Consider the following 27337-nt stretch of genomic DNA (forward strand, 5'->3'; position numbering starts at 1 on the left):
GAATTTATTCACAACATACGCAGATCTACAAGAGTGATAATGCAGGTGGCTGGAAAGGGGGCACTTAAAAATAACAGTGACCTGGAAGCTGGGGTTTCCAGCACGCCGGAAACTGGTCAGAACACAGCAAAATTCAAATCCCTCTTGGTCCCTTTTGGTTCCCTTTATTCTTCCTCATAACATCAGCAATTATTTTTAAAAGGGGAAGATTTATGTCTTTTTCCTCAAAAAAGATTTTACCAATTTTCCAGTGGTAATGGAAGGTAAGTTTCAGGCTACCTCAGCCCCTTGTCGTCAAACACCCCTTTGGTGTTTCTTTTTAGACAGAAGATTTGTATTAGCAGAGCCCTGAATATATATATACCAATTTCCAGAGATTTCCAATTGAAGAAGCACTAGGTGATTCTTTATCTGCCGCCCCTTTTTTTTTTTGCCCTAATCCCGTATGTTTGTTACTGAAGATAGAGCAGAAAACCTTGCAGTTCCAGTGCTGTCTTGCCCATACACATTGTGCAGCTATTTTTGTGTTGATTTTCAGGCCCACAATACAGGTGGGCAAAATGCAGGTGGGCAAAATGCAGGTGAGCAAAATGCAGGTGACAAGGAAGTGAGCCATATGGTTGGAAGCTTGGTGACATGCTTTGTCCTACAGGTTATCAAGCCATCTCAGAAGCCAAGGGCTATGAGCACCCCTCAGACTTCCATTAGCCAGTCATTAGTACCCACCCCACCCCATGCTTACACAGGCCCCAACCCCGGGCTGGTCTCCTCTTGTGCAATAAGTGCATGAATGGGCCGTCAGAATGTTCTCGAATTTTCTCCCAGTGTTTGCTTCTTTCTGCCCAGGACATGCTCCCCGCTGTAGCCATGAGGGCGGATCTTCAACTCCACAAAAGGAATGGAGAACTCATGTCCTTTCCATGGCTCCCAGTTCACCCCCTACATTAAATAAATAAGTAAATAAAATAAATAAAACAAATAAATAGGGCTTCCCTGGTGGCGCAGTGGTTGGGAGTCCGCCTGCCGACGCAAGGGACGCGGGTTCGTGCCCCGGTCCGGGTGGATCCACGTGAGCCATGGCCGCTGAGCCTGCGCGTCCGGAGCGTGTGCTCCGCAACGGGAGAGGGCCACAACAGTGAGAAGCCCGCGTACCGCAAAAAATAAATAAATAAGCCAACATCAAGAAGAGGCACCTGGGAGAGGGTGGGGTGGATTATGGTACCAGAGAATGTTTCTTTGCCAGGGAAACTACTCCCTCTCTGCCTAGGGGAGAGACTAAGGTATTTATAAAGGCAGTGAGACAGGAATCTAGAAGCGTGCTCCCTCTGCTGGGCAGCTGAGGTTAGACAGGCTGACAATTTGGAAGTCCCCTGTGGTTGGAGGATGGGGGGTGTGAGCCCAGGAGGCGGGTGAGGCCAGAGCAGCAGCAAAGGTAACCCGGGGTCAACCTGGCCAGCAATGATCGAATTATCTTTGCCTCACTTTTCCTTTACAAAAAATTAAAGGCAACAGTAAACATATTAATTGGCCAATTGTGGAAAATCATTTTCAATTTAGACTGTTTAGATATTAGCTCTGGGTAATAAATAGTCTGCTGAAAACTAAATCTCATTTTACAACTTTTGATGGGTGAGTACAATAATATTTAATTCACTTAATAACCTTGCAACCTGGCCAATAAAGAGCCCAAGTGACCAATTTTATGTATTTTAATTTGTGAGGTAAATAATAAACAAGAAGCTAAATGCCTTGCAGACTGTGAAAAGCACATTAAGCAGATGAATGTCTTTTATTAGCAAATATGGGATGGTTTAGGGCATGCTGGCTGCTCATTTCAAATATTTGATCTCTGGTCACAGGCTTCCCTGAGTCAGCCCACATGCTGCCACCACGATTCACGGGCACACCCTCCATGGCTCCCCTGGGGACACATTTCTTCTTCCCTTTGAAAAATCACATAAGGATTGGGAGTCCCTGCTGCCTGGTTAGGACCAAAGGAATCAAAATGTACCTGGACTTCAGATGTCCTAATATTTACAGTCATATTGGTACCCTATGTATGAGTTCTGGGGACAGGTGGCTTCCTGAAGGCTAGGATCAAGATCTAGGATGGGAAATGAGAAACCCAGGAAGGGGAGAGTTCATGGAGGGGATGGATTCATGATGGGTAGGAACAAAGATGCAATTTTTAAGAATCTGTGAGGGAGCAGGCAGGAGATGCCTGGAAGCTGGCGAGGAACCACGACGATGTTCCCAGGGCAAGAGGATTCAAGAAATCACTGATTGGAAAGTTGCAGAGCAAGGGAGCGGGGGAGGAGCCCTCGCCAGCTCCTGGCCCTGTGTGCACACTCCTGAACTGGAGAAACCAGTTTAGCACAACGCTCTGGGCAGACTTTGGGTGGCTCTGGATGAAGTGGATCCAAGGGTGGGTCTGACATAAGACAGAAAACTTTGTTTTCCCCGTGATCAAAGGACTGAGAAAAATAGCTCTGGTTTAACTGGATGAACGACTAGAAAGAATTCTGAAGTGTCTGTTACGGATAAAATGTTTGTGCCCCTCCCCCGCCAAATTGCATCTGTTAAAGCCCCGACCCCACAACGTGAAGGTATTTGGAGATGGCGCCTTTGGGAGGTAATTAGGGTTAGATGATGTCATGAGGGTAGGTCAACCATGGTGGGATCAGTGCCCTTATAAGAAGAGAAGGACAGACCAGAGCTCTCTCTCTCTCTCTCTCCACACTATGTGAGGATGCTGTGAAAAGGTGGCCATCCACAAGCCAGAAAGAGCTCTCATCAGGAACTGAATCTGCTGGGAACTTGATCTTGGACTTCCCAGCCTCCAGAGCCATGAGAAATAAATGTCTGCTGCCTAAGCCATGCCGGCTATATTATTTTGTTACAGCAGCTTGAGCTGACCAAGACAGTGTCCATGTGTGAACTCGTAAAGTGAGATGGTGTGGGACCCATATCATCTCTATTAAGCGGTGGGCAGCCTGAGTACCTCCCTGCACTGAGTAAGGGTACAGCATTGGTGGGAATGTAGAGCGGGAGGGGCTGCAGCAGATGGGCAGGGAGGGCCTTGACCTCAAGGCCATGGAGCCTGGAGAAGAAGTCTTACTGCCCTGACTGCTGGCAGCAGAAGGAGAGGGTCAGCCAAACCAGTCTGGAGGGTGTCACTCTAGGAACACAATATGGGAAAAGCCTGGGACAAAAAAGATGTTCACCTGTCACCTACCTCACTATGCTTGGTCTCCCCGTATCTGCCATTAGGGTTGGCCAAGTGGCAGTTCTTGTACCACCAGCCGCCATGATGCGTCAGGGCACAGTTGCTGAGGGCGATATCATTGTCTCTGTCAAAGGTTGTAAACTTCCATCCATTGTGGTAAGTAAGAGCGTCCCCTGCAGGAGAGAAGACATGAGAGGGGAGAGCCCAAGTTTCATCCCTGAGGGCGTGATCAAACTCTGGCCTGAAAGAGGACTGGGGGCAGGAAAACCTCCAAGCATGAAAACGCCAGGGATCCAGTCAGTTAGGCCACAAGGAGCCACTCTTTTCTCAAAATCGCCAAGATGAGAACATGATAAGGATGAACAGATTCTCTTTCCAGGCTTGTCACCCAAACTTCAGGCCTGTTTCTCCAATAGCTTTAAAAGCATTTTCACCTAGAGGCTTCACAGTAAAATATCCAAACACCCAAAACCAAACTCCTCGACGCTCCCCATAGTACCTGACCACCCTCACACAACTAACCCCCTTTCTGTGCTCCTGTCTCTGCTTGAGCATCCTCCCAGTCACCCAGACTGGGTCCCCCCGAGCCACATCTGACAATCCTGTGTACCCCATTATCAAGCCCTTCCTTCTGCAGGTCACTCCTATATACCCCTGCACCCACGGCTGCCACCCTGGGCTGTTCTCATCTCTCTCCAGGCCTGTGTAAACACACAGATTTCCTAGCTCTTCCGAAGCTTAAGCGTCCATTTTCATCATCTCAGGCCTACGTCCTCCCACGTGGAGTGAATTCCTCCTCCTGGCTTTTCAGGCCTGTAACTTGGCTGTACCCTTTGCACAATCTCACAGCCCACTATCCGCACAGGCGCCCTCCACGTGTGAAGTGGACGCAGCCATCTTCCATGCCTCTTCTCACCTGTTTCTCTCTGCTCTTCATCATTCCAAAGCCTCACCATTCCTCAAAGCCCAGCTCAACCCCACTCCTGAGGAAGATTCTCCTTATTAATCCTCCCACACACACACCTGAACTTCTAGGGACCTTCTGGGCACATAGGTACGATCAAGTGCTTCGTTAATCCTATCTAGAAATCTGCCTTAATTATTTTACTTGTATTCTACTATTTCCCCATCACATTTGTCATCCTTTTATAAGTTTACTTTTTAATTCAGCTCATAAAATGCAATAAGGGCTCATATCAATCCCAAGCTTAATCAAGTTCTGTTCCTACAATAACAATACTTCCATTTAATCTGATATCTGAGTTACCCATCACCTTCACATATACATTCTCATTTGATGCCCACAGCAAGCCTGAGGGGTGGGTCAGGCAGCCCTTAATCCCATAAGGAAACAAACTCACAGAGGTTAGACTCTAGGAATTTGTCACGGTCCCACAGTCCACAAGCAGCAGAGCCAGGACTCAAATCTCCGACCTGAGACTCCAAGCCCAGAGTTCCTTCTGAGACACCGATCCACAGGAAGCTTCTTTATTTCAACAGCAGGCTTTGATTATGCCTAACAAGGACGAGCTGTCTCTGACCATCTACAGCAATGGTTCTCAAAGCGGACCCTGAACTGTCAGCAGCTGCAACACCTGGAACTCGTTAGAAATGCACGGTCCCAGGTCCACCCCAGACATACAAAACCAGAAACTCCACGGTCATACCCTGCAGTCTGTGCTTTAACAAGCCCTTCAGATGACAGCAAGCCCTTCTGATGCCAGCTAAAGATTGAGAACTTTTGTCCTGCAACCTCATTCATTCATTCAGAAAAAAAAAATATGTATATATATATATATAAAATAAAATAAATAAAGAAGGGTGAAAAAAATAAAATAAAAATGTATAATGTGTTTAAAAAAAAAAAAAAAGACTGCTTCAATGATTCTGTTTAATCCCCTGCGGGGCGTGGGGCCTCACTTGTCAGTGAGGACAATTCACCGTCACAGAACAATATTCTATCCCCCCGAGACCCATGGCAGGTGGCCAACCAATCCTCAGACACACAGAGCAGGAGACCCCAGCAGGAAGGACACGTTTTGTCTTACCTGCTGTGCCTCTGTATTTCCCAACTGTCAGCCTGTACCGCTCCTTGCTGGAGGCTACTCGGAAGGAGTCATATATGGCATAGGCAGATTCGTTGGCAGTCTGTAAGTCCACTCTCACCTCATAGCGGGTGGGCGTGCCTGTGGTGAGGTTGTGTAGCTTGTCGAGTCCTAGGAATCAGGAATGGAATTCCGGTCACCAATCAACCGGTGTGTGAGCACCCACCAGTGGCATCGGAGACTTTCAGCCCGCAAAGCTGCCTTAGCCTTTACCTCTGCTGCTAATGGGGGCCTTCCCTACACCATCTCTTCTGGGGGGCTCATTCTCTCATCCCATTATGTCTTTGGCACAGTCATGGAAGCCACATCCTCTGGGAGGGAGCGGAGGGGTTAATTGTGGGATGAATCTGCCCCCACTGACTCCTTCTCCCTCAAGCAGAAGCTGTTCTAGTTATCATCCACTTATCTCACCAAGTGGGAGAGGAGATCACCTACTGACTCTAAGGTCACCGAAGGGACTTTTGTACCAAGCAAACCACAAACATCATCTACTCTATCAGACCCTGAGTATCCGCGTTATGATTTTTTAATTCTTCATTTACCAATTGATGCTTTTGGCTATTTCATTCTCTACAAACATCTGCTCCAGAATAGAGCAGACGTAAAAGGGAAAAAACAACAAGGCCATAATGACTGGCATTACTAGCAGAATGTCAGGGACTCGTATGACCTCCCAGAGTCCCAATCAATCAACTATTTTTCTCCTCTTGTGGTTTCTGAAAAGTTCAGGCTGCAGGCAGGTTGTGCGGGCCTTAGATGCAGCATAAAGCCCACCCACCTGTGACAGTCCCACCCTCTCACACGCCCAGAGCACATGAGAACCTTCCCAGCGACACAGCCACACCAACGCCCCGGTCGGCAGGTTCCTCAGAGAGTCCCTGTCGCTCGGAGCTCTTCCTGAACGCTGCCTGACCAGCTTTTCAGAGGGGAGTCTCCCACTTGCACCTCAGCCTTTATGCATGCTCAAAGGTCATACCAAGCCAGAACTCCCTCATGGGGTCCCCGAAGCCTTCCACGTAGGTCCGCCAGCGCTTGAAGAAATCCAGCTGCCCAGTGTTCCGCCTCTGGAAGACCTGAAGAGGGAGATGGACGTTTCCCTCTGACATACCTGAACAGACGTGGCTGAGCGACAGAGGGCAGCACAGTGGACTGGGGCTGCCCTGAGGATGGGCAGAGGGGACAGAAGGGAAAACTGACAGACGTGGCGATGGACTGGAAGTGGAGCTGAGAGAGAGGAGGATGTCAAGACTGCCTCTCGCGGTTTGGGCTCGCAGCGCTGAGGGCAATTCACTCAGCCGATCGCTGGGAAAGGGGCTGTGAGAGAGGACAGTTTCTGTGAGTGCCGCAGAGCTCATCTGGGGACCTGGTAAGTGTGAGTGACTTCTGAGGTATCCTGGTGAACAAAGATGCCATAGGAACCACTGAATGTAAGGGCTAGAGTTCGCAGGAGAGAGCCAGGCTGGACTTAGAAGGTGTACCTGTGTATCTGAGACAGTGCCGGGTGCTCAGCAAGTCCCCTTTCACTCTCCTCACCCTCTGAACACAGGGAGACCTTCTTTTTCAGCCTTTCTTGCAGCTAAGCTGGAACCATATGACTTGCTCCAACCACAGGACTGTAAACAGGAGCATAGCTTATGGGCTGGGGGTCTCCACACTCTCTCTTCCATTGCCCTGGGCCATGGTGCCACGGGGAAGACCACGTGATGACAGGGCAGGGCCACAAGCTGTGATCAGCCTGAATTCCTGAGTCACCACTGAGAAGTGACTTCGCACATGTGAGAAAAAACCTTTTATGGGTTAAATAATTGAAATTTGGGGTTGGTTTGCTACTGTAGCATAGCCCATTCTATCCTAACTAACATGGAAAGCCACCAGGATGTTAGAGAGGAAGATGAAGCCACTGGAAGGATGAGACCACCTGGGAAGAAAACAGGAACTGAAAAGAGAAAGTGGCCTAGAATGAAGCCTTGCAGACCCCGAGATATAAGAGCCACACACAGCAGGATAAGTTCATTAAGGCGAAAGGGGAGCAACTAGGGACGTGAAGGACGACTGGGAAAATGCGGAATCAGAAAGGCCGCTGGAGAAAGGTGTGCCCAATAGTATCAAATGCTGGTGAGAAGTCAGGGAGCACGAGGTCCAAACTGTCCACAGAATCTGGTGACACAGAATCGCCAGTGGCTTGAGCAAAGGCTGTGCTAGTGAGCGACAAGAGCAGAAAGCAAACCGGACGGGGCTGAAGAGTGAGTGAGAAGGGACAACGTGGAAACGGAGGTGCGACTGTTTCATGAGAGTACAGGCTGCTTTCTTTTCAAAACTTCCTCTATCTGAGGAAGGGAGGCAGTTCCAGTCAGAGTACATTGGATTCTTTTCTATGAAGTAAACCTAAAAAGTACCTAAAAGCTAAACACACCTACGTATGCTAATTCCTCCTGGCCTTGAGGGCCACGCTAGACACCATCCTAGCTAACTTCACAAATGAGTCTGGAACTCCCCAAGGCTGGAGTGGCATCTTCTTCTCCGCCTCCTTTCCTTCGTGTTCATTCAAAAGCAGACGCCCAACACAAAATCCAATCCCCCCCTCCTTTCCACCATGCTTCACACCACGTGCCTTGAAGTCGAGCACTTTATCTTGAATCTGATGAGGTAAACCTCCTGATACTTGAGAATTCTTGACACTTTTCTCTGGGAAGAGACGGGGAAGGAGGAGAGAGCAGCTTGCCCACAACAATGCCGAGAGCTCCGAGTGGGAGCTCACCGCCAGCTCCCTGTCTGCTGGCCCAGGAGGCACTGAACGAAGACGGCAACGGGTGGGAGTCCTGGCAGGGCGTTGGTGAGTCCATCATTTCTATTCCTGAGCCTCAGTCAGCCTGTTGTCCAACAGGTTAGAAGCGGGAAGGAGGTGTCTACCTCAGAGGTGCTGGGAGGACTCGTGAGACAGGACACATGAAAAGGATACAGAGCCTCTGAGCAGAACTTAGGGATCGTCATGGCGAACAACGACCCACCGCACTAACACTGCTGTTCCCTTTCCCATCTTTTCACGTGTCCGTCTTTCAGAGACGTCCCCTTCCTTTACTGGCTTCCTTCATTTCTTTTTTCATTTATTCACTTGTGTAACAATCACTTGTTGAGCATTTGTTAAGGGCTGACTCCAGGGCAAGAATATACAATGCCATTTTACAGATGTGAAAGTTCAGAAAAGCGAACAGCCAGAGTTACACAACTAACTATTCAGTTGCTGATGCAAATATAAAACACTGCCTCCTCATCTTTCCATGAGAAAGCCTGAAAAAACCAGCTCTACTGACCCTGTTGTTCAAAAAGCATGTCGTAAGATTCTGAGGCTAACTGTTAACTTCCTAGCACCTGGGACTACTCCTGTATCACCGACACTGGAATCCTAGGGCAGATGTGGGCACCAATGTTTGGTTCCACACACCCTGCATCAAATTCTGTTCCCACTGATATAATTAGTTATACTATAAGGTCAGGCTCAAATTTGATCCTGGTACTTGGTCTCTATCTCTAATCAATGAACACAGTGCCCAAGCATTTTTTAATTTGTTTTTTTCTTTGTTTGTTTTACTAATGCTTCAGCTTGGCTAGGGAAACTCCAAAAAAATGGTTCTGATGCTCTTGGCATCACTGTTTAGACCCAGCTCTATACTTACTAGCGGTGTCCTTGGGCAAGTTAATTAACCTTGACAAGCCTCACTTCTCTAAACTATTAGATCAAGATGTTAATAGCCCATTTGCCATTCTCTTAAATCAAGGCTTCAGCAAGGTCATCAATCATGATAAATCATAAAGTATAGGGGCCAGAGTCTGGCACATACATACAGATATAATAAGTGATTATTAGATCTCAGTAAATGTTAGCTTGCATTTTATGATATCAGATTCCAAATGAACTGACCCACGGGGATCATTTGTACATCTTGATCAGTCAGCCTTAACTGACTCAATCAGAATCTAGTCTATTCCCTTCTATGAGGTGAAAATACCTTATAGTGAACTACCTGGGGTAACAAAAGCCCCTTAGCAAGTAAGTCTCAAAGGAGAAAAGAATCTCTTTCTGCCTGGTTCTACACAACAGAGCTTCACTGCACCCTAGAACTTACTCACAGTCCTGAATGTCTAAACCAAGAGGAAAAAATGAAAATCTCATTTAAATGCCTGTGGAAAGAGCCTCTCGTGTAGTCCTTAGGACTTGCAGGATGGAAAACAAAGACGAAAATATGTGAGACACTTAAGTGTTCCCTGAGGGTCTTCATTCCAGCCTCCCACCCATAGCCTCAGTTAACTCACGGCAGAGTCCTGGCCTGTTAATCAAATTGGGTTTCTGCTGCCTGGAATGGAGAAGAATCTCCTTAAAGGGATTTGAGAAGCTCAATTTAGAAGAGCAATGTATTCATAAGATGATCATCTTTCAATGACAGCAGACTCCTGAACCCCCGCAAAACATGGAAACCGTCAGTAAAAGATTTGGTAGAGAAGTTTTCAGGACTCTGTATATTTTCTGGAGTGTGGTAGCTTTGAGGAGAACCCTACAGAATTTCAGTTCATGTATTATCTTCAGGAGTCTGGGTGAGAAAACAAGACTTGGGAGGGGGTGGGGGACTGGCATTGTTTAGAACCCAGAGTGATTCTATTATTTCTAGAACTGACGTCTGTGTTCCGGTAAAGGTCACTTGCATGGGCAAGATGTAGGAGGCAAGATCCTTGAGGTCAGGGACTTTTGTCTGTGTGGTTTACTGCTGGTTCTTGAGTACGTCAAACAGTACTTGACACATAGTAGGCACTCAATAAATATTTGTGGAAAAATCATGGGTACTCCCAGGCAGACAGACTAGCAGGTCTCTTTCGAAAGGTTGCCCTAGACACACATCTCCTGCCCTGGGCGAGGCTGGCTTTCAGAAAGGTCACATTGGACAGAACAAACATCCTGCCAATGGGCATCTATGGGCACAAATGCAGGGAACCGGCTTCAAGCCTGAAAGGACAGAATGCTTAGAGCTACAATGGTGCTGATGAGAAGCAGCAGGTACAGCCCTGTGAGTCTGGTCAGGTGGAAGGCCTCCCGTGTTACATTCTGTTCCATTATTTTTTATAAATCAATCAGGAATTTCCCCCATCCAATCCCATTACTGCCTTTCAGCCATCAGATGCAGCTGTGTGGATAATAAGTTTTCTTCTTTGCTGCTTATTAGATGGTATCATTGTATCGGTGGCTGTTCAAGTGTCTTTGGTTTTGCAGGCCCCTGAGCGAATGTGTAAATGAACATAGTTGGAGCTCTATGAGATCATGCTTTCTCCTCCCCACAGTGAGTGGTGGAAGCACAGTGGGTAGGACTGCAGGCTGATTTGGAGCAGTGAGATCCTCTCTCTGTTCGGGTACAGGAAGAAGGGGGTGGGGGAGATGGAAAGATCAGATTGAAACTCTCAAAAGCAGCTCATCATATAATTGGATCAGGCAGATGCAATCAAAGAAGGTACCATGTGGTTTACTGGTCCACAGAGAGTAAAACCTCCGCATGCAAGAGGGACAGTCAGAACATTGCCAAGTTTCCTTCTCTCAGGTTTTAGCCTTTCGTATCAAAGTTCCAAAGGCCTTGCTTCTGTACCGTGGAGCCAGGATACAGAACTTGGACAACGGCTCCAATTCAGAGGACTGAGCCCACAAAGAGGCCATGTGTTTCCATCTTGGATGGCCTGAGATGACCCACTGGGAAGACCAATGACCCAGGAGGCTGGAGTCCTAAAATCTGGTCCCAACTTTGTTATTAACTCATGTGATTTAGCCAAGGCACTTCTGCTCTTGGGCTTCAATTTACCTATAAAATATGAACAATAATCTCTCTCACTTACTCTATAGCTTATGTGTGAGGGTCATGTTTATGAGAGTGCTTTGCACAGAGTAAAATGTAGGCTAACACATGTGTAAAGGGCATTAGTAGACAGTGATAAACCCACAAGCCTTCCCAATCATCAGCCTTAGTTTACAAAGCCTGCTCTACCCCAGGAGTGAAGTACTTCAGGCTCTATTCTTCCAGTGGGGTGGGATCTCTTTAAAAACAGCAGCAAGCCACCAAAGCTCCTCCCTCCCATGTATGAAGAAGAAATAGAGCTTCCTGGCCTGAGAAACAAGACACTGCCCAGGGCTCCGTGGGACTCACGATCCAGCCACCTCCATCCGTGTCCATGTCACAGTACACCTGCAGGGGCCAACTGGCATCCCCGTGCAGGTAGACGGTGTAGAGACCACTGGCGACGTTGCTATTCTGCTGAACTTGACTGCAGTCCGAAGGGTGTGGAAAACGGGCACCAACTGGGAGCCAAGCAGAGGGACAGTGTTGTTAGGAGAAGGGCGAGGGAGGAGGGGAGTGGGGCTTGTCCCCTATTTTAACATTATTATGTTTAGAAATTATTTTGGAACCCCCTACTACTTTGCTTCTTCCAACTCTTCACTCACGTCTTTTTTTTCTCACTCATTCTGCTCTCATGAAACCCTCCAAACGTATTAGAAATAAGGTCAAGTTCACATCATTTCCTCCTCCTCCGACCCAACTCCTCTCTCACCAAATAACACTATTCCACTCCCCTCCTTCGTCTCTCTACCATGGGATGGGTTTCTTTTGAACTCATGACCCCACTTCCATTTCCCCCTGTCTAGAGAAATCCAGAATCCTGTAGCTACTTGCTCTTCCTTGGACACCTCTTCTGGCCTCTCCAATGCTTGTCCTCCACTGCATTCTTACGCAGAGTGCACGAGCTCACGTTACCTGTGGAAAGCGTGGTGGATACACTCCTGCTCCGGCGATCACCCTTCAAGGCAACCAAGGAGACAGGGAGGGTGACACCCTGCTCAAGGCCTTGCAACTCAAACCTCTGGTCCCCTCTTCCAAGCTGCACCTCCTACCAAACAAAGGAGACAGTAGACATTCATTTATCGCCCCCAGCACCCTAGGTGTCAATAGTATTCCCTGGTGCTAATGACAGAAGCTACCTGGGAGGGTAGAGTTTTGTCTCTTTGAAGGCTCATTGGCAACCCAGAATCCAAGTAGGTTCTAGCTGCTTCTCTGAAGGGCTGTGCCATGGAGATTCAGCACTTCTGGGAGCTCTAGCTGGAAACCAGCACCTGGCACTACCACTGGGAGAGCACCCACTAGGTGTCCTGGCGACCTCTGCCCCCCAAATACATGCTGGGGCACCAACCTCAGCCACCACTGGAAGAAACAGGCTGGCAACACCAGGCTGAGAAGTTAATGGGAAGGTGAAGCAGGCTATGGTTATCTGTGAGGCAGGGAGAGAGTTGGTTTTTCAATAACCTTTCTTCTGAAACTGTCCTACTTGCTCTATAAACATAGGGTGAACTTTCCTGGCAGGACTGTCATAAGCATTAACTGAGATAATGAATAAATCAAGGGGCCCTTCCTTTTCTCCTTCCTCTCTTCTTTTTTCCTTGTGAAGGAGAGAGAATAATAACTTCCCACTTGGACAAGTTACGAAAATGTGCTGGCCTTCAGATTCCAGACGGGAGGTATAATTCTTGAAATAAGGGTTAATCAATTCATTCAATAAATATTTATCGAACACCAACCAAGTGCTAAGTTCCAAGCACTTTAGATACAAGGATAGTCAAAACAGACAAAAATTCCCCGTCCTCATGGTGCTAACATTTATTGGGGAAGACAGACATTAAACCAAATAACATGGAGCAGATTGTGTGGCCAGCAGATATGTGACGGTCAGCTAGGAAGGAGCAGGCACAAAGTTTAGTCCTATAAAATGAGACCACACGGGACTTCCCCGGTGGCGCAGTGGTTAAGAATCCGCCTGCCAATGCGGGTTCGAGCTCTGGTCCACGAAGATCCCACATGCCGCGGAGCAACTAAGCCCATGAGCCACAACTACTGAGCCTGCGCTCTAGAGCCCGCAAGCCACAACTACTGAAGACCGCGCACCTAGAGCCCGTGCTCCACAACAAGATAAGACACCGCAACGAGAAGCCCGTGCACTGCAACAAAGAGTAGCCCCCACTCGCCACAACTAGAGAAAGCCCGAGCGCAGCAACAAAGACCCAACGCAGCCAAAAATAAACAAATAAATAAATTTATTTTTTAAAAAATGAGACCAAACATAAATTGTCCACAGATGACCAAGTTTAGCATTGCCCCTTGCACATAGGTGGTGATCAATAAGGATCAACGTGTTCATCGGCAGGTTGCCATGGGGCCACCTATCAAGCTGGCTGGCCCAAGTGAGTTGCTTCACAGGGAGGCTGGGCAGGGGCAGAAGAGAAAAGACAAGGAGCATCCAGTACCTTGACAGTGCCATCTGGGAATTGGTAGGTCAGAATATAGCCATCGATCTGAGCAGAGGGGGGTGTCCAGGTCAATACCCCACCAGACTGTGTTACAGCAGACGGATGAAGGTTTTGGGGAGGGTCAATGTCTGTATATAAAACACCAAGTAATTATTATTACTAAGGTAATGAGAAGAGGTAATTTTTGAGGTGTTGGCTTATGTTTTCTCCCTATATATTCTCCCATTTTTCTTCCTCCCATCAAGCAGGTAGCAGGCTCCATTCTTCCTTGCCACAAGGCCTTTAGGATCTGTGTTTCTAAAAGTATAAACCCACCGAGGACAAGAGGATTAAGGAACAGGGAGTTAGGTGAGTCCCAGAGGGAGTGAACCTGGGCTCCCACCTCCCCAGCAGATCTCCAGAGAGCAGTGGGTACGGGCAATCTCAATCAGCAGACAGATTCCCTGAGATCGCAGGGCTCCCAAAGTGGCAAGGAAGGATGGGGGAAGGCAGATCTGGAAGGTCCCTGCACACAGAGGCACTCAGCAAACAGCTACCCAGAAGGATGACCGAAATACTGGATGGGACTCCCTGGCCTTGGAAAACCACCCAAGACCTTACATACAGCCCTGGGGAAGGAGCGTGACCCTAAATTTCCTGAGATTTCCAACTAACCAGCAGAATGGGAGCTTATGATGGAAATTAAGTTGGTATAGAAATATAAAGTTTGGGGAATTCCCTGGCAGTCCAGTGGTTAGAACTCCATGCTTCCACAGAAGGGGTCCCGGGTTTGATCCCTGGTCAGGGAACTAAGATCCCACAGCCCCATGGTGGCATAGCCAAAAAAAAAAAAAAAAGAAAAGAAAAGAAATATAAAGTTCTATGTCTTATATAACTAAGTATGCAGTCTAAGATGCATACCCTGTACAGAATGGGGAAGCGGGGGAGGTGCTTGTATAAAGGAGGAGAGAAAGGAAGAAAGGGTTGTAGAGATGTAGGAAAACCAGAGATTTCTTCTGGCTCCTATGCACTTTCCCACTCAAAACACCAGAGGGAAAGTGTGGGTGCGTGTGTGCACTGTAGACCAGGAAAACTAAATCTCAGCAAAAATTCTAGTCAACACCACGATAATTGGCCAGATTCTTTTAACCAAACAAGATATGAATGGAAATTTCCATTTTGAAAAATCATTATCATAGGAGGTGATTTTAATTTAGAAGTTTCCAAAAAAGATGTCTCCAAGCTATTTTCTACCTAGTAGCATTTCAGCTGAGAACTGAATTGCAGTATTTTAATAGAAATCAGGCAGCTATCGCTTTGAATTAGGATATTTTGACAAATTTTGAGCTTCTGTAACATCAGCTTAGTGTGACTTTCTAAAACATAATATCTGGTATGGATTTTCTTCCATCCATCACACGGAAAAACTGAATTTCCTGCTTTCAAAATCAAAGCAAAACCTTAACTATTTAAATATCTCAAGTTGGCTTCTGCCACCTCTTTGACTGCCCACCCATCCCTGGGTTATGAACTTCAGATGTCGTCTTAGTTATTTCCACATTTCTGCAAAGTAGAAAGAGGAAATATTTTTGTCTTTAAAAATGGGGAAAGTGAAGCAAAGAGAAGATGAAGAAGGAAGAGTGGAAGGAAGGAATAAAGGAAAGAAGAAGAGACAGGAAGACAGAGAGAGAGGGGAAGGAGGAAGGGAGGGAAGGGGAGGGGAGAAGGAAGGAGGAAGGTGCTGGTTGCCTCGGGAGAGCGGCACTGGATGTCAGCACTGGGATGTGGACAAGAGTTTTTCTTTCTACATATCTTTGTTTAGTTTGAAAAATTTTACTATCAGCATGTATTACTTTTTTGATTAAAAACTTCTGTTCATTGCAACTAACAAAAATAATAAAGGAATCAAGGCACTTCTAATGCCAGTGGCCACGCATGGCATACTCGGCCACACAGGGGATGGCCCAGGCCTTGCCCAGACTGTCTAAAGAGGCCCACGGATGTCAGGGTGGGCTCAGTGATCCTGTCAGGTCCCTCTGAGGCCTGATCGTGGTGATGCTCGGCGACACCAGGGGCCTCATCACGCACAGAAAAGACAAGCAGTCCAGGCCCCATTGGTCGCCAACTGTAGTAAGGGGATGAAGATGATCCACCACTGCCCCCAGTCTGGAGATGGAAGCAGAAGAGGCTCCTTGCCTCCCTCCTCCCTAAACTGAGGCCCAGCCAGGTTCTCATAGCCAGGGCAGAGAGTCTGGGAGCTTGGCTGGGTGAGGTGGGGTAGGAAGGGAGGCTACCTTTTGCACAGCCATCTTGAAGAGTCACACAGTCTTACTTTCACACCACTTCCTCTACACTCTTTCATCTTCATCTGAACTGTCCTGTCAACATACATTACCTTAAAAAGGTGAAAAGGGAAGCACTTTGAAGAATGCCCACAGGAGAAACACTGTGTTCCCTGCTCCGCTCCCCAGCCGATGTGGAGGAAGACTGTTTCCTGATAGGAGTGAAGAGTTTGATGCCCCCCATCGTCCCTGACAGTACCTGTCGGGGCCGTGGTGTCGGCCTTCCTGCTCTCCCGGTCCCCCTTCTGGGCCCACACGTGCACCGTGTACTCCACGCCCGGCCTCAGGCCCGTCAGGACGGCGCTGCTCTGCTCCTTCCCCACCGGAACCTCCCCGGAGTCTCCTTCAGCAGAGGTGTAGCGCACCAGGTACCTGTCAATCACGGCCTGCACCGGGTCCCAGGAGACGGTGGCCGTGTTCTCTGTCACCTGGTCGGTCACCAGGTTTTTGGGGCTGTCAATGTCTGAAAGGAAAAATGCTGATCAATATGCACTATTTATAGGCCACAGAGTGCGGAAGCTCACAGCCATTTTTCTTGGGGTGACACCCTTTCATGTTTTGTGGTTTTTTCCATCTTGCATGCTCTAACTGCATCATGGACATATGTCTTCTCTCCCCAGGAAGACTCTGACTCCTCAAAGAGAAGGCACAATAGACCAAAGTCTAAGCATCTATACTATTACCTCTACCAAGAGTTTAGCAAAACAAATTTCTTTTTTCGTTTTATAAGCATATGTCAAAACACCCACTAGATGTAAGGCATGGGACCAGGCAGGGTGCAGGGTCCAGTTCAAGAAGACATGGTCTCTGCTCACAAGCAGCTAATATTGATAATTTTGTTTCTAGCATCATGTCAACGAAGACCTCCCATTTCATACAAGAAGATTCTACTAGCCAGGTGCAAATGTAAGCTCCCAGAGGAAGAGGGCTGTATTCTACTCCCTCGGGGTTCCCACTGCCTAGTAAGGAAAAGGGCTCATGGAAAATGCTCAATATGTGTTGTTAAACAAATCAGCAAAATTAAAATCGAGTTTTAATATCCTTTAGCATATATAGATTCACTTGTAATGATGGTTTGCTGGCTAAATCATGGTATAGAAATATGATCATACATCTCTTTCACAATAAAATGAGAATATAACCTAGAAATTATACCTGAAAAAAACACAATATTGTAAATCAACTATACTTCGATTAAGAAAAAGAGCATAACATAGAAATTACTCTTATCCTCCAAACTAGAATTATCATATGATTCATTTACAGTAAAGTAAACCACATACAACTACTCACTCTGGTGGATATAAAGTCTACTTTTTTGAAGTTGAATTTTGAACATATTATGATTAATATTAATGACATTTCAATTCATTTCCTGTTTCCAATCACAAACTCAATAGGAGACCCTCAATACTGAACAAAAGATTCACACACTCAGAGGAACAGTGGCTGGACATACCATGCAGTCATAGCAGACTTGTAGCTTGGAGACTGCCAGGTGGACCTGACTTGTCAAGTTAAAGGGAAATAAGAGATGGCTTGTAGTCTATTATGAAGGAACACCATCATGCTCTTCATTAAATCATCAACTCTGCCAGTGTGAGTTCAGGAAAACAAAACATGACCAGCCGTAGGCTTAACAGGACAGGGCTTACGTTCCCGAAGAAAGATGCTCCATTACCTGTCGGGGCCGTGGTGTCGGCCTTCCTGCTCTCCCGGTCCCCCTTCTGGGCCCACACATGCACCGTGTACTCCATGCCCGGCCTCAGGCCCGTCAGGACGGCGCTGCTCCGCTCCTTCCCCACCGGAACCTCCCCAGAGTCTCCTTCAGCAGAGGTGTAGCGCACCAGGTACCTGTCGATGACGGCCTGCACCGGGTCCCAGGAGATGGTGGCCGTGTTCTCTGTCACCCGGTCGGTCACCAGGTTTTGGGGGCTGTCAATGTCTGAAAGGAAAAGTGCACTATTGATAAGCACCAAAGAGTGAGACGATGTTTCTTGGGTGAGGTAGCCTCCGTTCTAAAGGTTTTCCCATCTCCTTTGTGGATTTTCAGTTGTTTCATGGACGTAGATCTCACCACAGCTGGACTCTTTGGATCCTCAAGGAGGCAGCACAGGACAGCAGAATGAGCACTAGGTCAGAGTCACAGGAGCTCCAATCCAGTCCCAGCCTGAGAGGCAGAGTGGAGGAGCAGGTGGAGCCTTGGGCTGGAGCCAGGGAACTAGGCCCAGCTCTGCCATCAGCCAGCGGTGGCCCTGGACAACTCTGCTGCCTCTGGCTGGGTCTCCACTCCTCATTTGTAAAACGTGGGCCTTGCCAAACAGATTTTAAGGTACCATAATATTCCATGAATATTCCACAAATCTGACTCCATGAATCATCAGCTAACTTTGTGAACTGTAGAAATCATTCACTTCTCTGTACCTGAGGTTTCTCAACTGTAAAATGGGCATATTGATTCTTGCTCTACCCGTCTCAACAAAGCCCTCTGAGTACCAACTAAATGAGGAATATAATTCTCATTATTTGCTGGTAGGAATGCAAAATAGTGCCACCGCTCTGGAAACAATTTGGCAGCTCCTCAAAAAGTTAAACATAGAATTACCATATGGCCCAGGATTCCACTCCAAAGTATGTAGCCAGAAGAATTGAAAACATATGGCCATACAAAAATTTGTACACAAAAACTTGTAGCGTCATTATTTATAATAGCCAAAAAGTGGAAACAACCCAAATGCTCATAAACTGACAAATGGATAAACAAAATGTATTATATCCATATAATGGAATATTATTTAGCAATAAAGTGAAATATTGACACAAGCTACAACATGGATAAACCTTGAAAATATTATGCTTAGTGATGAAGCCAGTCACAAAAGGCCACATATTATATGAATCTATTTATATGAAATGTCCAGAATAAGGAAATCTCTAGAGATAGACAGTAGTAGTTTCCTAAGGCTGGGGGAAGTAGGGATGGGAAAGACTGCTAATGGTATGGGGTTAGCTTCTGGGGTGATGAAAATATTCTGAATTAGACAGTGGTGATGGTTGCACCACTCTGCACATACTAAATTACACACTTTAAAAGGGTAGATTTCATAGTGTGTAAATTATAACTCAATAAGTCTGTTCTTAAAAAATGAGGAAACAGAGATGAAAGAACTTTACAAAGTATGAACCGTTACTGTATAAAAATGCAAGCTTAGGATCCTGAGAACAGAGCACACAGTACTCAAAGAGGATTTATCCACTAAGACAGCAATAACTCTTCCCTGTTCCAAAGAGATTACGCCAGAAGCCATTTTCCTAAAGTACTTAGCTCACAGATCCTAACATGTGGTTTCTTTTTATTTCTTCCCTTTCAAGAAGAAATATTTAATGATTGATCACAAAGGAAATATACAATTGGAGGAACAGTCGGTGGATAACACCAATCACCATTTACCTTCACGAGATCAAAGTGTGAGGCCAAGTATGAGCTCTTCATTATGATATAATGTGTAAAAATAGAGTGAGGGTTGGTGTGTGGTTTGACAGGAGTCTACCATCCTGCTCTTCCAGAAATCATCAATTCTGCCAGTTTTAGAACAGAAAGACAAAACTTGATGTGCCATAGACGGTATGACAGGGCTTACATTTTCAAAGAACAATGCTCCATTACCTGTTGGAGCCTTGGTGTCGGCCTTCCTGCTCTCCCGGTCCCCCTTTTGGGCCCACACGTGCACCGTGTACTCCATGCCCGGCCTCAGGCCCGTCAGAACAGCGCTGCTCTGCTCCTTCCCCACTGGAACCTCCCCGGAGTCTCCGTCAGCAGAGGTGTAGCACACCAGGTACCTGTCGATGACGGCCTGCACCGGGTCCCAGGAGATGGTGGCCGTGTTCTCTGTCACCTGGTCAGTCACCAGGTTTTGGGGGCTGTCAATTTCTTTAAGAAAATGTTTGGAAAAAAAGAAAAAAGAAAATGTTTGGGAAAACCTAAGCTTTGAAGCCATGTAAGAGATACCCACCACCCCATCACTGCGATTTTTATCTCCTAGAGCCCTACTGGCACAAGGCAATGATATTCCCATCCAGAGGGCCTGGTGGGAGTCGAGGAAGAAAGTAACCCCTGGTTCTCCATCTCAAAGGACTGCTCATTATAAACTTGACATGCTTCCCTGGCTTTCAGCTCCCTAAAATGTGGGAGGAACAATGTCTTCTTAGCAACATTATGGCACATCAAAGCAATCAATTAGACATCTGCCATGACTTCAGGGTATCTAATTTATCACTTTATCAGGGGCTACTTCCCAAGCAATCATTCTGAAAGTATTATCACGAGCGTTGCAATGACCAGAGCCTATCAGTGTCTTTGCTGGGCCTGCTAAAAACACGGCCACTGCACAACTTTACTTCTGTCTTCTGCTTGATTGAGTGGCTCCATTGGCAGCTGTCAATGTCAGGGAAGCGCAGCACTTGAGATCACCACTAGAACTCACCGTCTTTTTTGATCTTTAAGATTCTCTTTGCAAAGTCTCTCAACTCAAGCCGCATCTTTTGGTACCGTGTACACCCAAATTCACACCCTCAAAATTCAATTCTAATTGACCATCTTTTTCTTATTACCTGTCGGGGCCGTGGTGTCGGCCTTCCTGCTCTCCCGGTCCCCCTTCTGGGCCCACACGTGCACCGTGTACTCCACGCCCGGCCTCAGGCCCGTCAGGACGGCGCTGCTCTGCTCCTTCCCCACCAGGACCTCCCCGGAGTCTCCGTCAGCAGAGGTGTAGTATACCAGATACCTGTCAATCACGGCCTGCACTGGGTCCCAGGAGATGGTGGCCGTGTTCTCTGTCACCTGGTCAGTCACCAGGTTTTGGGGGCTGTCGATTTCTTTTTAAAAAGGAAAGGCTGAATTTTAGAGCCAAGCGGGGACATCCCAACTCCTTATCGTCATTCACTTTATCTTTATTAGCAATACAATTCCATTGAAAACATTTTCCAGGGAAACAAGCCACTGGATATTAAAACAGGAAGGAATTAGATCTTCTCCAAATTTATCAACATGGAAGTTTTCTGTCCTTCTAGTTCCCACGAAAATAAAAATCTCCTGAGCAACAAGATAAGCCACCCAAATGGCAACTGAAACAACCTCTTTTGCTATCTCCATGGTATCTAGCTATTTTGTTTCACAGAATTTGAGAGCTGAGAAGTTACATCTTTCAAGCTTCTTCTCTTGTATAAAAGGGGAGGAGAAGGGAGACCCAGCAAAATGAAAAGACTCCGAGATCCAACTGTTTTCTTGTGCTAAAACCTAGACCAGTTTCCTCTGAATTTTGAGCCCTCCCACCTTCTCAAGGACTTTGTTCCCTTTCACCTACCCTCTTACCTGCAGCATCAATCTCTCCTCCTCTACCATTATTCCCAGACAAACAAGCTCTAGATCTCTCATCCCCCTGCTCAACTGACAGGCTTCTCAGGAGAACCGTCTGCATATCTCAGTTTCACTCCTCTCCTCCCATTCACTCCTCAGCTCAATGAAGCTTGGCATTTTCTACAGCACAGCACTACAACTGCTAGTCTAGGTCACCAACAACTCCATGTTGCCAAATCCTATGGACACTTGCCATCCTCGCGTTGCTCCACCTTTGAGCAGCATTTGTCAGAGCTGAGCCACTCCCTCTGCCTTGAAACACTCTCGGCTCTTGGCTTTCATGACTACACACTCCCCTGGGTTTCTCCTAACCCCTAACTCCTCCTCTTCAGTCTCCTTCATCAGCAGCCTAAAAATGTCAGGGTGCCCAAGGTTTCCTCTCTTCCTCTCTCCCTACAGGTGATCTCACCCATGTCCACAGCTTTCAATCCCAGCCAGATGCTCACAGCTCCCCAGTATGTATCAACTCTGAGCCCTTGACTTGTATCTACAACAGCATATCCACCACATTGCCTAGCATGTATTAGACACTCAATAAATATTTGTGGAATCAATAAATAAGTCACTCAGTTAACCAGGGAATCTCATGAGTATCTCAAGCTCAAATATCTAAACGTCTTAACGTTCCTCCTCAAACCTATTTATCGCTCAGAAAATGATGCCCCAATCATCCATGTTACTCAAGTCAGAAACACAGGTCATACTTGGTCCCTCACTTTCTTCCTGTCCCACACCTCATCCATCAACAAATACTGTCATTTATGCCTCCCAAATATGTGCCCAGATATCCCCTTTTCTCATCCCTACTGCCATCACACATGTCCAAGTCATCACCACCTCTCCCCTGACTTTACTAAACTTCCCCCTTCTACCCTTATCATCTCTTCCATTTATTCTCCTCTAGCGTGAATAACTGTTTAACAATGAATATTGCATCATGCCACTCTTCTTCTAATAAGTGTAGCACGCTCCCTCCTTGAAGCACCATGTGGTCTTGTATGATCTGACCCTTCTTCCTTCCCCCATCGTCTCATGCCACTCTCTCTCCCATCCTCAATGCTCCAGCAACACCAGCCTTCTTTCAGTTCTTCAACCATCTCATGCTGTTCCAGCTCAGGGCCATCACACATATTCTTCCCAAAATGGCTAGTTTTCCCCAATACACATTCTCCCCTTCCTCTGCAAGCACACTGCCCAACAGATCTCTCTGCAACGATGGGAATAGTCCATAATCTGCACTGCCCAATACAGTAGCAATTAGTCAAACGTGGCTACTGACTATTGGAAATGTGGCTAGTATCACTGAGGGAATAATTTTTAAATTTTTGTTAATTAATTAAAATTTAGGGCTTCCCTGGTGGCGCAGTGGTTGAGAGTCCACCTGCCGATGCAGGGGACACGGGTTTGTGCCCCGGTCCGGGAAGATCCCACATGCCGCAGAGCGGCTGGGCCCGTGGGCCATGACCGCTGAGCCTGCGTGCCCGGAGCCTGTGCTCCGCAATGGGAGAGGCCACAACAGTGAGAGGCCCGCGTACCGCAAAAAAAAAATTTAAAGAGCCACATGTAGCTAGTGGCCACTGTTTTGGGTGGGATAGTAGAACAGAATTGTAAGCTGGGCACACAGCCCTCCAGCTAAAGACTTCATTTCCCAGCCCCCCTTGTACTGAGGTCTGGCACTGTGTCTTGGATCTGGCCGGTGGAATGTGAGAAGTGATGTGTGCAGTGCAGTCATGCCCTTCCCTTTCCATTACCCCTTTCCACTGGTTGGAGTGAGGATAGGTGATGACCACGTAGATGCAGGCAACTCCCTAGGAATGGCTGAGCAACAGTACGGAAGGAGCATAGGTCTCCTGTACCACGGAGCTACCCTATCAGCCTTGGTCCCCTACACTCTGACCATTCCACAAGAGAGAAATAAACTTCTTTCTTATTTAAGCCACGGTTATTTGGGTGTTTTTGTCAATGTGTATCTTAACTATTGCTCCCCCATTCCATCCTTGCCCTGTTATTTTCTACACCTACACCATGTTTATCTTGTTCATAGAACTTATTATAATTTATACTTATAAATGTGTTTGCTGGTTGATTGTCTTTCCCACTGGACTTCAAGAGAGTAGGAAACGTATTTATTTTGTTCACTGCTGTAGCCGAGGCCTGGCACTTATAAATATTCATTAAAATTTAGCTACATGGGGCTTCCCTGGTGGCACAGTGGTTGAGAGTCCGCCTGCCGATGCAGGGGACACGGGCTTGTGCCCCGGTCCGGGAAGATACCACATGCCACGGAGCGGCTGGGCCAGTGAGCCATGGCTGCTGAGCCTGCATGCCCGGATCCTGTGCTCCACGACAGGAGAGGCCACAACAGTGAGAGGCCCGCGTACCACCAAAAAAAAAAAAAAAAATTTAGCTATATGTTGAAATGAACACAGAGCTCCAGCTGCCAAGGGTAACACCTGTTCCTTTAAACTAAGCACCATATATTAAGTAAAAAATAAAATACCTTGCCACAAAAAAGTACTTTAACCCAGTGTTTTTAAGAATTTTATATTGGCTTTACCTAATTCCCTATGATTTCCTATAACTGATTAAAAACACAGGCTTTGGAAAACAGTTTTCAGACATTCATGGAACTGCTCAGTACTGAGCCCATTACTGTGCTTTGTTCTTTCTTTAGGTGAACAGAGTTTTTTTTTACAGCAAACTCTCCTAAAATAGTCTACAGTCCTTGAGGTCATGGGCCACAAAAGCAGCAGTGCCATAATTCAACAGTAGTAGATCAGCCCACAGTAAACACCCTAGTTTGCTTTTCTCTTCGCTCCTGTTACCTGTCGGGGCCGTGGTGTTGGCCTTCCTGCTCTCCCGGTCCCCCTTCTGGGCCCACACGTGCACCGTGTACTCCACGCCCGGCCTCAGGCCCGTCAGGACGGCGCTGCTCTGCTCCTTCCCCACCAGGACCTCCCTGGAGTCTCCATCAGCAGAGGTGTAGCACACCAGGTACCTGTCGATGACGGCCTGCACCGGGTCCCAGGAGACGGTGACCGTGTTCTCTGTCACCTGGTCGGTCACTAGGTTTTTGGGGCTGTCAATGTCTGAAAGGAAAATGAGGATCAATAAACACTATTACTAGAGTGAGATCTTGTGGCCATGCTGTTTGGGCTGGGGCAGCTTCCTCTTCTTAGAATCTTCCTATCTCACATGTCAGTTTTCAGTTGTTTCATGGGTGTAGACCTCTTTCTACATCTGGACTTGTGGGTTTTCAAGGTGGCAGAACAGGACAGCAGAATGAACAGTAGGACCAGAGTCAGAAGAGCTGTGGCCCTGGACAACTCTGCTGCCTCTGGCTGGGCTTCAGTTTCTTGATCTGTAAATCTGGACTTCAGGTTGGATGGACTCCAGGGTTCCTTCAAGAACTAATGTTCCATGCATGCATCTCATTTCATAAATTACTAACTTGTTTTGTGAACTTGGGCAAGGCACTTCACTTCTCTGCATTCGTAACATTGAGTTGTTAATAGTTATTGTACATATCTCTCTGAGTAGTTCTGAAAACCAAGACAAAAAATGTCATGTAGAAAGGGGCCTTGAGGGCTTCCCTGGTGGTGCAGTGGTTAAGAATCCGCCTGCCGGGCTTCCCTGGTGGCGCAGTGGTTGAGAGTCTGCCTGCCGATGCAGGGGACACGGGTTCGTGACCCAGTCTGGGAAGATCCCACATGCTGCGGAGCGGCTAGGCCCGTGAGCCATGGCCGCTGAGATGCTACAAGAGAAGCCACCTCAATGAGAAGCCTGCGCACCGCAACGAAGAGTAGCCCCCGCTCGCCACAACTAGAGAAAGCCCGTGCACAGCAATGAAGGCCCAATGCAGCCAAAGATAAATAAATAAACAAATAAATAAGAAGAAAGGGGCCTTGAAAATATTAAAAGTATCACAGTGCTTATAGGAAAAAAAAGGAGGCAGAAATAATATTAGTGTATACCCTGTAGAGATGGGTATTATGTGAGTTAATAACATGCCCCTTACGACAGCTCCTGGCAGAGTGGATGCCCTATGACCATAAGCTATTTTAAATGATATCAGTTTGTTGATATTTTATGAATGTACAGGATTATGTTCCTCCATACTACACACAGGGAAGGTGTTTGCGTATGTATTCACCAAGAAAATAATAGCGTTTCTTTGTTCCACATACGGGCATACCTCATTTTACTGTGCTTCTCTTTATTATGCATCAAAGCTATTGCACTTTTTACAAATTGAGAGTTTGTGGCAACCCTGTATCCAGCAAGTCTACTGGCACCATTCTGCATGTGCCAATAGCATTTGCTCACTTTGTGTCTCTGTGTCACATTTTGGTAATTCCCATAATATTTCAAACTTTGTCGTTATTATTTTATTTGTTATGGTAATCTGTGACCAGTGATCTTTGATGTGACTACAATTTGCTGAAGGCTTACATGATGATTAATATTTTTTAGCAATAAAATATTTTTAAATTAAGCTTTTTTAGACATAACACTATGGCACACTTTATAGATACAGTGCAATGTAAACGCAACTTTTATATGTACTGGGAAACAAAAAACTCATGTGACTTTCTGTACTGCGATGTTCACTTTATTGTGTTCGTCTGGAAGCGAACTCACGACATCTCTGAGGTATGCCTATAGTTCCCTGCAAAAGCCATTACCCTAAGGTCCTATCACATATATGCAACAGTATGTTCAAGTGGGACTATTCTTATCTTGGTTTAGGCTGTGACCCCCAAGAAAATTGGTATTTACTTTCCAACCTGAAGGCCCACAGCCAAGGCAGGACCAACAGTTTTGTGGCCTTTGATTGACCAACCAACTCCAGATTACAAAAGAGGCTGGAGAGTACAAACAGGTGGGACTTAAAAGAGTGGATTTCTTTGGAGAGAGTTATACCGTGAGTCTCATGGGTGAGAGCCAAGCCTCGAGTAAGCAGTTGCAATGGGATCCCTTACAGAGCTGCTTATATATACTCCAGAGCAAAAGTTCTCAACCAGGGGTGATCAGCAATGTCTGAAGATATTTTTGCTTCTCTCAGTTCAGTGTGGAATGGGGAGGCTCATGGCATCAAATGGGTAGAGGTCAGGGATGCAGCTAAACATCCTACAATGCACAAGACAGACCCCTGCAACAAAGAATTATCAACAGTGCCAAGGTTGAGAAACCCTGCCCAAAGCTTGGGGAACACCGTGGGCTGGTGTCTGACATGTGCCTAAAATATCTGAGAGGTGAGAAAATAGCTGGTTGTGAGCAGCAAGAGGCTGCAGCATTGCAACAGACCCATACATCTGGTTGCATGGACAAAGGATGCATGTGTGTTCCCCACGGACCAGATGTGGGCCGAAGAAAGGAAAGCCCACCTGGGACTGTTTTAGAAGCTGTCCAAGAGGATCGCCCAGAGGGGTGAGGTGGGCTCACCTCACGCCTCACCAGAGAAGGGCACTGGAGGGCACCCCCAGATGTATGGGCAGAAGGGAGTAGGAGACCAGTAGGAGACATGCATGTATCTACAGAATCACTACAGTGAAAGAGGACAGATGAGGTGTCTCTGAAGAACACAAGGAAGTGTTCCATGAAGGAAAAGTTAGTTTTAACCCTTGTTAGGCCCCACGACAGACCCGAGCCAGCTGTGACTATTACTGTCAAGCAAGATCCCTCACCTCTCCTCCTCCTGACACCCCTTACCTCCCACATACCAAACATAAATGGGTCAGGAACTCGAGTTAGCACTCTGGAAGGACAGTGCTTAACGAATGGACTGGAAATACAAGAGAAGCTGAGCACGCCCCCTTCAAGGGCAGGCAGTTAGCCCACAAATGGCCCAAGCTGATGGAGAGGAGCAGGTTTAAAGTTACATAAAGTATGTACAATTACATGGATGTAGACATCTTAATTACTAAAATGATACATATT

General features: G+C 46.8%; 1 protein-coding gene across 1 annotated transcript in view; it reads right to left on the bottom strand.

Annotated features, from left to right (window-relative positions):
* Window positions 1–798: 798 nt before the first annotated feature.
* Window positions 799–27337, bottom strand: part of TNN (tenascin N) — a 50904-nt gene continuing 24365 nt past the window's right edge. Inside the window, exons 8-18 of the mRNA XM_024758826.1 lie at window positions 20593–20856; window positions 19649–19912; window positions 17663–17926; window positions 16181–16444; window positions 13658–13788; window positions 12117–12249; window positions 11511–11662; window positions 6308–6404; window positions 5275–5442; window positions 3236–3399; window positions 799–939 (exon numbers count right to left, since the gene is read on the bottom strand). Coding sequence (XP_024614594.1) covers window positions 799–939; window positions 3236–3399; window positions 5275–5442; window positions 6308–6404; window positions 11511–11662; window positions 12117–12249; window positions 13658–13788; window positions 16181–16444; window positions 17663–17926; window positions 19649–19912; window positions 20593–20856 — 2042 coding nt within the window. The remainder of the gene's footprint in view (window positions 940–3235; window positions 3400–5274; window positions 5443–6307; window positions 6405–11510; window positions 11663–12116; window positions 12250–13657; window positions 13789–16180; window positions 16445–17662; window positions 17927–19648; window positions 19913–20592; window positions 20857–27337) is intronic.

This window comes from Neophocaena asiaeorientalis, unplaced genomic scaffold (genome assembly GCF_003031525.2).
Source record: "Neophocaena asiaeorientalis asiaeorientalis breed wild unplaced genomic scaffold, Neophocaena_asiaeorientalis_V1.1 scaffold182, whole genome shotgun sequence".
In the NCBI taxonomy this organism is placed as follows: Eukaryota; Metazoa; Chordata; class Mammalia; order Artiodactyla; family Phocoenidae; genus Neophocaena; species Neophocaena asiaeorientalis.